The sequence below is a fragment of the Panthera tigris genome, chromosome A2 (genome assembly GCF_018350195.1).
Source record: "Panthera tigris isolate Pti1 chromosome A2, P.tigris_Pti1_mat1.1, whole genome shotgun sequence".
Lineage (NCBI taxonomy): Eukaryota > Metazoa > Chordata > Mammalia > Carnivora > Felidae > Panthera > Panthera tigris.
The window spans coordinates 122,514,476-122,528,234 of NC_056661.1; the positions used below are offsets into that span (position 1 = coordinate 122,514,476).

Here is a 13,759-nt window from a genome sequence, read left to right on the forward strand (position 1 = left end):
CTTTTTTATTTTATTCTATTTATTTATTTTTTTAGAGAGAATTCCAAGCAGGCTCTGCACTGAGCAGAGCTCAATCCCACGACCCTGGGATCATGACCTGAGCCAGAAGCAAGAGTCAGAAGCTCAACTGACTGAACCACCCAGGTGCCCTTTTTCTCTTTTTAAAAGAATTCTGTGCATGTTGTCAGTCCCTACAAAGCCAGACTGGGGACTGATCCCAGGGAGCCTGGATGCTGAGTCATGCCGTCTCTCAGTAGTGCAATTTACTCCCCGCACCTTCCCTCAAGCATTGGGCCATCCTGGCCTGTTGGATGGGGCCTGCCCTCACCCACCAGGTCATATTCCTGTGGCCAGCAGTTCCATAGCACTAAGCCATTGAGGAAAAGGTTTGCATGGTGATTACTGTCACACCCCATATGAGCCCTCGGGCCTTTCCAGCAATCTTGAATCTTAGATGTTTCCCATCCGACTGAGCCCTGGTCAGGCCTGGCCAATGGTTCATGTTGGCTAGTTGGTTCCTAAGCCTTTTGATGTGACTGTAACAGCCTTCGATAGTTTCCTTGGTAGCTGGTGTAAGGTGTTTCTAGCCTCCTTTGTACATTTCTTGCCTCATATCTAGAATCAGCCTTTTCTTCAAGAATCTTTGGTTCCTTTTATTAGGAAATATTATCTCAAAAACTACAGTCCAGGGGCTAGGATGCTCCCTGCCATGATTGGTAATTGCTTCCAGGCCTTTTCAGTAGAAAGGAGGAACATATGTTTTGTTCAAGATGTATGGTGAGTATCTACAGATATTTGCAGTGCAAACTCAGGACCACAGGGATTTTACTTGCCCTCCTCTGTTTTACGTCTGGTTCTCCTTTCCCCCACGCAGAGAATCCCAGTTCTAAAGAGATTCTCGTAATAACAGATTAGATTATTATTCATTTGCTTGAACACACAGTATGTCTCGGGATACGGATACCAACACTACCACTAACAATGTGACTGACAGCACTGAAAGATTTTTTTTCCTTATGGTTTGTTCCATTAGGGATGCACAAATTACTGTGTGTAATTTTTTGTGTGGTTATGCCACCCACTGGATACTAATTTAGATTCATTAGCTTCATCCTAAATTTTTAAAATTTAATTTTGCCTTATAATTATGTAAAAGTTTACCTAGTTCTAGTCAGATTTACCAAACAAGATATATTCAAAGTCGAAGAAGACTTTTATTTTTGGCCCTCATTCTGTTCCTTCCCTCTCCCTCTAACCATTTAAAAATGTTTGTAATTTCTTTTTCTACTTTAAACACATAAGCAAATATTATAGATAAAATAATACATATTTTAGCACACACACACACACACACACACACACTTTCTACCTTGCTCATTAATTTGAAGATCTCTGTGGATTTGACATTATTTAACCAATCCTCTCCTGATGGACATTTGGGTTGTTTCTGGGTTGGGTTTTTTGTTGTTGTTGTTTTTCCTTTTTTTTCTTTCTTCCTTTTTTTTTTTTTTTTTTTTTGCTATTGCAATTAATGTTTTAAGGGTAACAGCCTTGTGCATATTTACAGTTAAAAATATTTTTTTTGCCAGGTGGAAAAATACATTTTGTCATTTTGTTTTGGGGTGAGATCACTAGATATGAGATTGCTGGTTGAAAGGATTGGTAATTTTATCAGTATGGCCAAATCCCCAACAACTATGATAATAATTTGCAGGACCATTAACAATGTACGAATGTGCCTGTTTCTCCAGCAACAGTATGTCAATCTTTTAGATTTTTGCCAATTTAATATATAAGAAATAGTATCTCAGTGTTGGTTTTATTTGTGTGTTTCACTTAATATGAATGAGGTGAGCATGTTTCAGTTAGCCATTTCTTTTCCTGTTCATTGTTTATCTCACAGAATCGATTTCCTGTAGAGTCCTTGGTCTTTTTATTTTTAAAAGCTCTTTAAAGATATCAAAGATAGTAACAAGTTTAAATATTCTCAGATACCAGCAGGTGTCACAATATCACATAGAGGAACTCATCCATGTTTCTTTTAGTAATTCTATGAATATTCATATGTATAAAAACATGAACACATTTTTCAAGCAGCATTTGTTGAAAAAACTGTCTTTCCCTATTGAATTACCTTGGCACTTTGGTCAAAAAATTGATCATAAACACATGAAAATATGTCCCTGGATTCTACTATATTGTGCCTATCTACATCATCATGTAGTACCACACTGTCTTCATTATAGTATAATTTTGAGATTAAAAAAAATTTTTAATGTTTATTTTTGAGAGAGAGAAAGATAGTGAGTGGGGGAGGGGTAGAGTGAGGGAGACACAGAATCCAAAGTAGGATCTAGGCTCTGAGCTGTCAGCATAGAGCCCCATATGGGGCTCAAACTCAAAGGCTGGGAGATCATGACCTGATACCAAATCGGATGCTTAACCAACTGAGCCACACAGGTGCCCCAAAAGATTTTAACTAATCTCTACACCCAACATGGGGCTCAAACCTACAACCCTGAGACAAAGAGTCACGTGCCCTACCGACTGAAGCCAGCCAGGCACCCCTGAAATTTTTTGTGTAAGGGCTCTAAATTTGTTCTTTTTGTAAAAATGTTTTTGGCTATTGCAGATCCTTTGCTTTTCTGTAAAAATGTTAAAATCAGCTCAATTCTGAGAAAAAAAGTGTACTGGCATTTTGATAGGGATTGCATTAAATGTGTAGAACAACTCGGGGCGCCTGGGTTGCTCAGTCGGTTGAGCGCCGACTTCGGCTCAGGTCATGATCTCGCGGTCCGTGAGTTCCAGCCCTGCATCGGGCCCCTGTGCTAACAGCTCAGAGCCCAGAGCCTGTTTCAGATTCTGTGTCTCCCTCTCTCTGACCCTCCCCCATTCATGCTCTGTCTCTGTCTCAAAAATAAACGTTAAAAAAATTTGGAAAAAAAAAATGTGTAGAACAACTCAGAATTGCTATCGTAACAATATTCTTTCAATCCATGAACATGCTCTATCTGCACTTCTTTAGGTCTTTAATCTGTCTCAGCAATGTTGTATAGTTATCAGTGTACAGGCCTTATACATCTTTTGTTAAATTTATTCCTAATTTTGTTGTGTCATTGTTAATGATTTTTTTATGATTGATAGTATATAAAATACAACTGATTTTTGTTTATATGTATTGTTCTTGTATCCTTGCCTAAGGATGCTTGCTAAGTTTATTCATTCTAGTTGCCTGTTTTTTCCCCCTTTAATTCTAAGCTGTATGACTTTTTCTTTTCTTGCCTTATTGCCGTGGCTAGTACAATTCCACATAGAAGTGATGAAAGCAGACATCCTTGTCTAGTTCCTGGTCTTAGGGGGAAAGTTTTCAGTCTTTCACTATTAAGCATGACATTAGCTGTATGTTTTTCATAGATGTTCAGTATCAGATTGAGCAAATTTCCTTCCCTAATTTGCTGTTTTTGTCATAAAAGGATATCAGATTTTGTCAAATATTTTTTCTATGCCTACTGAGATCATATGATTTTTCTCCATTATTCTGCTAATATGGTGTATTATGTGTTTTCAGATGTTATACCAACCTTTCATTCCTGGGATAAAACCTCCTTGGCCAAATCCTTTTTATATGTTGGTGAGTTATTTTTTTTCTTTTTTAAATGCCAAATCATTTGATGTTAATTTATTTGATAAATCCTTTCTCCATAGTGTCAGATACTCCACGACTAACTACTACAATTCCAAAATAGTGGTCTGAATTCAAATTCCCTTTGTGACCTCTGCACTCCTTTGTATAGATTTTTATTTTGTGTCTACTACATGCTAGGCATTTAGATGTTGAGGATACAGAAATAGAGTAGATAGATGCAAGCCCTTGCCCTCACAGCAGTGGTGAAGACAGTCAAAACAAGTTATGAGATAGCTTGATGAATGCTGTACAATATTGGGTACAATTGAGATTTAAATAAAAGGAACCCAAGATAGAATTTTTTTACGCCCCCTAAAGGAAATTACTTGACATGTGAATTGAATTTCACCAGGATCACCATAGCATTTACCATCCAAACAGGAATTTTTAAAAGTCAAAGGGAGAACAAGTATAAACCAGGATGTATGGTTATCTCAGATCTAACCAAAGGGGAAGAGTGTTTGAGGGAGAAAAAAATTTTATGTGAAAGAGGACAAGGCCTATTAAAGTAACTAAAAAATCTCAATTTAGTGAGTTTATAAACTGTAAGGAAGAAAATTAGGCTTGAAAAGCAAGGAGAGATCAGATTCTAAAGTCCTTGTAAATGAGAAAGGAACCTGCAGCACTGTATTCCAAAGACAGTAAAAGTTCAAAGCAAAGGCAGGACATAATTGTTGGAAAAAGGTAAGTTGATTGTGGAGTGGAAAAAGTGTGAACAAAGAAAGGGGATCAGCAGCAATCATCTGGGGAGAAATGGAGAGTATGTATGGGTTTTTGGAGTCGTGAAATGTTTTGTAATTGTGTTTGCTATTTGAATTACAGCTCAAGAAAGCTGTTTTGTTTTTTAAAAGATTTAGGAAATTAAGTTCTCAAGGTGAAAGGATAGGGGCTTTAGATTGATGTGTTAGAAATGAAGATGAGTTCAAGAGATATTCAAGAGAAACTAGAAGGCCCTGTGACTCACAGGATATGGAGATGAGGGAGAGAGGAAAGTCCAATTAACTCCCAAGATTCTGGCCTAAACAGCAGGATGGATGATGGTGCTGTTTCCTGAAAGAACCTGAACCAGACGCATGTGTGAGGTGTGAGTGGGGGGGAGATCTTAAGACATGTTGGGTGTGAGATAACTGAGATAAGCTAGAGATTTGTTTTGGACTGTTTGTGTCCCTCCAAAATTCATTTGCTGAAACTCTAATCTCGGTGTGATGGCATTGGGAAGTAATTAGGTTACGAGTGTGGAGCCTTCGTGACTCTCATTAGTACCCTTATAAGAGGCCAGAGGGCTTGCTCCATCTTTTTTTTGCCACGTGAGGATACAAGAAGTCAGCAGTCTATATTAGCCCAGAAAAGGGTCCTCATCAGAATCTGACCATGATCTGACTCTGACCTCAGACTTCCAGACTCCAGAACTGCGAGAAACAAATTCCTAAGCCACCCAGTCTATGGCACTTGGTTATAGCAGCCCAAGCTAAGACAATATCCAAGTCAGGCTCTCAGATGAAGGTCTAGGCCGAAGGAAATCAACAGGAGTCACTGAAGTAAACAGTACTGGTTAAGGCATGTGTGAATATACAAAATCAAGATGTAAAAGAGGTGAAGTCAGCTTCTGAGGAAAGGCCCCAGAGGTAGGAAGAAAACCAGACTAATGTAACGTCACAAGTCCAGTTTAGAGTCTTTCAAATAAAGCGTTCAGCAGTGTAAAGTGCTATTATGTGTCAAAGCAAACCAGCAGAGTCCAGTCTGGACTTAAAAAAAAGAGAGAGAGAAAGAAAGAAAAAGAGGGGTGCCTGGGTGGCTCAGGCAGTTAAGTATCCAACCCTCGATTTCAGCTCAGGTCATGATCTCACAGTTCCTGAGTTCAAGCCCCGTGTTGGGTTCTGACAGCATGGAGCCTGCTTGGGATGCTCTCTCCCTTTCCTTCTGCCTCTCTCCCGCTCACTTGCATGCTCGTGCTCTCTGAAAATAAACTTAAAACAAAACAAAACGAAGTTCAAGTTTCAGTAGAGTGATAGTGGCAGAAACCAGGCTCACATGGTTCAGTGGTAAATGGTGAGATACGGTTTGTCAAAGGCAATTCCAGGAAGGAATTAGGTTTTGAAGGGGGAAAGAAGGAAGGGGGTGAGGAGGAAAAGACTGTTTTACAAAAAGGTTTGGTCATGTTTAAAGAGAAAGGAAAAGAGCCAACTAGGGAAGTTGAAGACAGTGAAGGGATGAGAAGGCAGCTTCAGAATCAGGGAGGATTGCTTCAAGCTTAAGGTTTGGGTAGAGTCCGGGAATCTGTATTTAATCTTGACAAGATTCTGGTGCACAAGCAAGTTTGGAAGCCAGAGTAATCATAGAGCAGACTTTGCAAGAAGCTTGGAAAAGATGGTATCTTTGATACAGATCCTTGACTCTTTTATTTTCTCTCTGAACAGAAGAGGAAGAACTTGTAGTGGAGGAAGGTACAGATTTAGCGATGCAGTTCAGAAAGTTTGCGCTCTATCATTTTCCTGTGAAGTAGTAATCTGCTCACAGAGTTGGGGAAGGTGAAGATTTCCTAAGACTGGAGGTTTCAAATTGCTTCGAATAACGAAGGGTAGCTTGCTACTATTGAGGATCTAGTGGTTGTGGATGGTGACCGCAGATGATACAGTGGCACCAATCTGTGCCATCTTGTGGTTTCCTGTGGCAGTGCTCAGCAGCCCAACGGTAATCAGAGGCAGAGAGAGCTGAACTCATCGAAGATTCAGGTTTTGCCCCACAGTGACAAAATAATGACAGGAAAACAAACGAGTTTGGGATATTGCCAAGAGAGTGGCCGGAACATTATGACAGACCTAAACTGGATGGAGAGCTAAGTGAAGAAAAGAGATGACTACTAGTGGAACTCCTGATGAGAATAATTTGGGTTTGACTATTTCAAACTCAAGGCCCTTTACATGTATCAGCTTTTGTTCAACACTTTTATCAACTATGCTACACTGCAAGGGGACGCAGCTGCAGGGGTGCAAAGGCCAGAACTGTGGCCTTGAGCTCCCCTCAAAAACATCGTTTTGTAGAAGAGTGCCAGTAAGAGCACTCAACAGAATGGTACAATTAACAGGTCAAGGTACAAGGTACTGAGGACGTGTGAGAAGGGACTCTTTCCAGCACAGGGGAAGAGGTGGTTAGGGAAGCATTCATTTAGAAACTGCCCCCAAGCCAAGTAAGGTAAAAAACGGAGAGGGGGCAAACAGTAAGAGACTCTTGAATACAGAGAACAAACAGGGTTGCTGGAGGTATTGGGTGGGGGGATGGGCTAAAATGAGTGATGGGCATTAAGGAGGACACTTGAGATGAGCATTGGGTGTCATAAATGATGAATCACTGAATTCTCCTGAAACCAATACTACACTACATGTTAACTAACTCGAATTAAAAAAAAAAAAACACAAAACAATACCCTGCCCCAAGTAGATCTTAACTACAGGAAGACAGCTACAGGCAGAAGAGAGACAAAAAGACCACGGTGAGTAGAGCAAGTAGCATAAGCAAAGGTAGGAAAGTATAGCAAAAGCCCGATTAGGAGTTAAAGTATAGGGGAAAACAATGTAAGATAAGGCTGTAAAAGTAATTTAAAGTCAAATTACAGAGAGCCTTAAAAGTGCTAAAGAATTTGGGACTTTATTCAGTAGGCAGTGAGAGGCAGTTAAAGTTCGTAAACCTGATTGGTAATGTGCTGTAGGAAGACTGGCAATCCAGAATGAGATCCTCATTTAAGGCCTAAACCAAGGGTTCTTTCTCGATGTGACTGCCCGAAAGAATCACCTGTAGTGCTTTGAAAGACACTGTTGCTTGGGTCCTTGATTCCACCCACCAGAAATTGTGGTTTGTTTTGTTTGGGATGAGGCTCATCAATTTAAAAGTACTCCAGATGATCCTAATCTGGGACCAGGGTTAAAGCCTTGACTCTGTGTCTCTAAAGTTGATGCTGATACAGTAAGGTTCAAATCAGACAATAAAGGAAAGCCAAATGTGTGTGTGTGTGTGTGTGTGTGTGTGTGTGTGTGTGTATGTGAGAATTCTGGGGAAAAAAAAAAACAAAAACCACTTGTAACAAGTTAAACTGCCCCAGTAAAATTAAAAGCACACCGTTGCCATCACAAGAGATATCGTATATATACAATTTATTTAATAAATTAATGTCATTCAAAATACAGTGCCAGAACATGATGCAGTTGAACATGCTAGTGATGTCGTCATGAAGCACCTGTGCTCATGTTAGGTTGGCGGCGCCCCCGCTACTGCTAGTGGTTCCTGGGATTAATGCCAGAGCAGCACTAGTTGTCTGCTCTTCTGCAGCTAGTGCAGAGAATTCCTGAACAGTTCACCTTTCTAATCCTACCCCACCCCCCCACACACGACAGGTTAAAAAAAAACACACCCTGACAGCTAATGGGTATCTATACACAATCACTCTACAGTAATGCTTGTTATTAAATTAAGATGTAATGACCTGGTTAACCCACTCTAAATCTTTAAGATGGAGAAATACAACAGCAGCAGGTAGTTATACGCATGAGCCAATGTTAATGTAATACAGAGAGTGGAGGCATTTATTGATTAAAGCTCCACACAGACCCGCACAACAAGGGACTAGCAATTCTTATTGCAAGCCCAGCAACTTAAGTCCACACCTGGTAAATGACCAGCTGATTGGAAGACCTGTATTCTAGATAGACAAGTATAAGTTAGTGAAAAGAGAGTACATGCACCTAATAGTATAGTTAGACTGGTCCTGCAGTCATAGCTCTCCCTGTGCAATACCATGAAATGGAAGATCTTCCTCAACTAGAGTATAGGATTTAGACAACACTTCTATACCAACATGGACACTAGTGTTAAGTGCAGCTGAATTAATTACACCGAAAAAACAGCTGTATTTCAGGACTTCAGAACAGAAGCACGGGAATGAAATACATATACTAAAAATAACCTCAGCACAATCTGTGATATACCACACTAGGAACAGGAAACTACTTTAATAAGTGAACTTTTTGAACTGTACATAACACAGGGCTAACGATGTTAGATAATCCAGATTCTTATGCGCTCATGATACATGTAAAACTTTCTCAATTATTGGATAATCTATTTCATATTATGGAAGCATATCTTTCTGTAAGACTCACTGATATATATTATACTGATGCAAATATTAAGTAGGGCATAAAAATAAAATTTATCAAAGATAGATTTTTATGTACTCATATTTAGTCCTTTCATAGCCTCTCTTGTTTAGCAAAGAAAATGACAAAGCACATAAATCAGGCGTGCACTCCCTAAACTCCCCAACTATACAGGTGGTAGTGCAACCATTTCTCCATCCAGTTCAAACTCCTCTGTCCCATCCGGTGAAAAAAGGTAAGTTGGTGGTTTCCATGGAGATTCTTCAAGGCAGGATGGATAAAGTTTCCCCACAGTGCACCGGAAATCTCTCCCTAAGTCCCACAGTACACGTTCAGATATATGTTGCCGCAGAGACCACCGGTCAAGTTCCAGATCATACTGGTAGGTGACGTATTTAGCTCTCTCATTTAAGTGGGTTTCTCGCATGAACACACAAAGAGAATTTGAGATCACAACAGCTCTAACGCAGGGGTCTGAGTACCTCTTAGCAGGGATGTTGGCTGCCATTTTCCACTCGTTTTTATTCACATCGTAAATTTCCACAGTTACTGAAGACCCATCGACAGTGCCAGAGGGGAGTCTTATGCCAGAATTGGTAGCAATGTGCAACCCTCCAATATAGAAAATTTTATCACCAAAAGCTGCAGCTGAAGCAAAAGACCTGGTAGTCTGTCTCATGGCCATTTCCACCCATGAATCAGACCTTGGAAAATAACAGTACATGAGGTTCAGTGTCATCACATAAATGCAGTCATGAACCACAACTGCTGCGCTCCACTGCCAAGCACAAGGCAAAGGGCTTACCATTGTCCACTCATCCTTCTCAGTATCATATCGTTCCACGGTCCTCCGATTAAGTTCTCCACCTACACTGTCTCCTCCAATTGCATAGATATAGCCTTCACAGCAAACCAAAGATGGCTTTATGCGGACAAAAAGCATTGGGGTCTTTGGAAACCAGGTATTTTGCTGTGCATCAAACCAATAAAAGCAATTCACAGTTCTGAAGGCAGTCTGAAGTTTGCTTGTTTTACTGTGATTTGTTTTTGTGTTTTTCAGAGGAACTTGACCACCGGCTATATAGATGTCATTATCAGGAGTTACAACAGTCCCAACCTTCTGCAAATCAGCTGGTGGGCTGCACAGCTTGTAAACTTTTTCTGCTTGGGGGCTGTAACAGACAGAAGAGTAAAGACTACAAGGATTTTCTGAAGATGCCTCAATGAAAATCATCATCTCCTCTTTAGTCATTCCAAGTCTTGGTTTGAAAAACTTGGGCATAGACTTATACAGACCTTGAACCACTACAGACTTGTCATTGGGTGGGAGGCCTTGGAACCAAGCTCTCTGCGTTACTTCTGAAAGTGCATCAATTCTGATTTGGCTAAGAACTGAAGACAAATACTGGGATCGTGATTCTGTGTTGTACTCTAGCCACAGCATAGCAGCTTCGCGAACTGTCTCCTCCTTTTCAACATTTAAATTGTCACTACTGAGGATGTCTATCAGTAGGTCATGTGACAGCTGCATGAATGCTTCCTGGTGATACACAGCAGTGAACTTGTGCTCTACCATTCTTTTAGCACTTTGCTTTAATTCTTCACAACTGAACAGATCAGCAAAACTCAACAATCGCACACAATTCTCTGCATTGATTTTCTTAATTAAGTATTCTCGACAACGCTGTAATACATCTTCTACCTAAAATGGGAGGAAACAAAAGGTTGATAAAGACAGGACAGACAAATTTTACTTTTATTGTAAAACACAAGTGTATTAATCAGATCCCTATACTACGGTTTGTTTTTAGATATGTATGTTTGGGCTAAGAGATAATGCCTTCCAGTAATAATAGAATTATAAGATTATGCATAGTTTTGTATTTCTTCTTGTCCAGTGGCCTACTTAAGTGCCCTATTTAAGAGCTAATAATGTAACATTAAAAAGGCTCTTAAAATAGCCTTACAGGAAAGGAAAATTTCTGCATAATTGTTTAGGCTTTAAAAAATACACGATTGAGAAAACCAAAGGGAAAACAATGTAAATATATCATAGTACATAAATGATTATCATTTATCATCATAAATGGTTATTACTGAGGAACCAGAATCTGGTTTTCTCAACATGGACAAGATAGTCATTTATAAAACAAGAAAATCACGCACAATGACTAAGTACCTATTTGCCTTTCTTATCTAGAGAGGTAACATAACCAAAGGTACAATAAGCACATTCATGTGCCGTTGTAAATTACCTACATTTAAATGACCCACCTTAGCCATTCTGTTTCCCAGATTTGTTTTTTCTTGAGGAGGAGAAGTAGATCTTGGCTGAATCAGAACTGGTACCTACTATACCTATTCACACAGCACGCTAACTAGAAGCAGCTTAGACTGAGAAGTCAGGTTGCTAAGATTGGATGGTCAGTACTTGTATAGTATTAGGGAGCGTTACTTCTCCAAGCTTCAGCTTCCTCTTGTATACAATGGGGAGATCCTTACCAACGATCACAGTAAGGATTAGATGATATCTATATGTCATCTATATAGATAAAGCAGGATATATATCTAAAACATTATACATAACCTAGATAAAACAGTATGTGGCATATAAAAACACTACCACTCCCTGTGTCTAATAATGAAGATCATGTTGGTGTCACAAAGTGCCCCATCCCAGGCCTGTCAGGGCAACCCAGTAAAAGAGACAAGAGTCCTGTTTTTCATTTCGTGAGCATATGCATATGAGTTCACTAACATGTTAGGGAAAAAGTTAGGAACAGTGTTCCTACCTCCAGTAATAAAGTATTATGAAATTCGTATTTTTTAAATTCCTGGCTTTAAAAAAGGTATTGAAAACTTACAAACTACAGAAAGACAGTGGACATATTATAACATTTCCCCCTTTCATGTTTGGATCTAGGTTATGAATGCCCTTGATTCTAAAGCACCAGTGGGTGCCCTGGGTGGCTTAGTCAGTTGAGTGTCCGACTTTGGCTCAGGTCATGATCTCACGGTTCATGGGTTCAAGCCCCACATCAGGCTCCACACTGTTGGTGCAGAGCCCACTTGGGATTCTTGCTCTTTCCTCTCTCTCTCTCTCTCTGACCCTCCCTTGCTCACACTTTCTCCCTCTTTCAAAAGAAATAAACTTAAAAAAAAAAAAAAAAAAAAAAAAAAAAAAAAAAAGGCACCACGAAGCTACTATGGCTTCAGTTTCCCCAGAGATGTAGGTACAGTGGGACAATGCACAATTTTCTAAGGAAAAAAAGAGTACAGAATAAAAAAAGGAAGAAAGCTACATAAGACATGGACTATACTCTGGTTCCCAGAATTTCACCCATGTTGATGTTCAGTGTCACTCATACTCATTCAGCACATACTTATGAAGTACCTACTTTTCTAAGGCTTTACAAAAATAAAAAAAGGGCATTTAAATTTAATAAACACTTTTAAAAATTACTTCTACTTAAAATCTAAATTCTCAGGTAAACCAGGCAAAATATGAAACCAGTATGAAATTTTCACCCATCTTTTTAATTAAGTTCCCATCATAAAACTAAAGTTTATTGGCTAATCAAATCCTATTATTTTTCCCATATGCATATTTTTCCCCTTACACATTTTTTAAAAGTTTTATTTAAGTAATCTCTACACCCAACATGGGGCCCAAACCCAGAATCCCAGGATCAAGAGCCATCTGCACTTCCTACTGAGCCAGCCAGGCGGAGCTCCCTTATATGCTTTAAAAAGAGAAAACTTGGGGCGCCTGGGTGGCTCGGTCAGTTGAGCGTCCGACTTCGGCTCGGGTCATGATCTCACGGTCCGTGAATTCGAGCCCCACGTCGGGCTCTGTGCTGACGGCTCAGAGCCTGGAGCCTGCTTCCGATCCTGTGTCTCCCTCTCTCTCTCTGACCCTCCCCCATTCATGCTCTGTCTCTGTCTCAAAAATAAATAAACATTAAAAAATTAAAAAATAAATAAATAAAAAATAAAGGGAAAACTTACCTTCTAAACTCTGCAATAAGAAAATTACATCAATGGAAGACATCACTGATGAAACAATGTTTCTTGACAAAATAAACCAGTTTATGTACATAACAGAGGAAAAACCGCTTACCTGCAGGAAGCAAGCGGTTTCATAAAGCTGTTCGACAGTGCTGTCATTTATTGCCAAGTTACCCGTGTATGCGTATGCTATTATTATCTGTAAGGTGGCTGCATCCACATTCCTCAGGTGCACGTGTGTCTGTTTGCTTTCACTGAGTCCACTCATGAACATGGCCCTACATCAGAATGAGAAACAAAGCTGATGGGTTTAGTGTAAAACCAGCGTAGACCTAAGAAGGACAACTAGATAACATGGGATGTTTATTTAGGGTATTTGCCTATGGACACATTATAAGGAAATCTTTTCAGGGACACAAGAGAAAAGCATAATAATTCAGTGCCAAAGATATAACTATTCCACCATCTGAGTGGAAACATCAAACTCATTCTTCATATTCATACAATGGAATACTACTCAGTAATAAAAAGGGAGTATTGATATGTATTATAACACAGATGAACCTCAAATACGTGCTCAATGAAAGAAACTAGATACAAAAGACCATATATTGTATGATTCCATTTATATGAAATATCCCTCCCCCAAATAAATGCAGAGACAAAAGGGAATTAGTAGTTACCTAGGGCTATGGGTAAGAATGGTGAGTCATTGTAAATGGGCACAAGGTGAGTGCAATGTCTCAAGTTAGATTGTAGAAATGGTTGTGCATCTCTATAAATACACTAAAATGCATTTAATTATACCCTTAAAATAGGGGGATTTTATGGTATGTAAATTGTATCTCAATAAAGCTGTTAAAAATGTGATTTACTCAAATTGATTTCCTAAAACTATATGGGACAATTTCCTAAA

General features: G+C 39.4%; 1 protein-coding gene and 1 long non-coding RNA gene across 2 annotated transcripts in view; one reads left to right on the plus strand and one right to left on the minus strand.

Annotated features, from left to right (window-relative positions):
• The first annotated feature begins 108 nt into the window (after positions 1 to 108).
• Positions 109 to 9,983, plus strand: LOC122234147. The gene is made up of 3 exons (XR_006211907.1): positions 109 to 144; positions 3,569 to 3,631; positions 9,896 to 9,983. It is a non-coding gene; the product is annotated as an uncharacterized LOC122234147 (long non-coding RNA).
• KBTBD2 (kelch repeat and BTB domain containing 2) overlaps positions 7,817 to 13,759 on the minus strand; it is a 24,197-nt gene continuing 18,254 nt past the window's right edge. The window contains exons 3-4 of the mRNA XM_042969489.1: positions 12,956 to 13,121; positions 7,817 to 10,537 (exon numbers count right to left, since the gene is read on the minus strand). Coding sequence (XP_042825423.1) covers positions 9,002 to 10,537; positions 12,956 to 13,121 — 1,702 coding nt within the window. The 3' untranslated portion in view covers positions 7,817 to 9,001. The remainder of the gene's footprint in view (positions 10,538 to 12,955; positions 13,122 to 13,759) is intronic.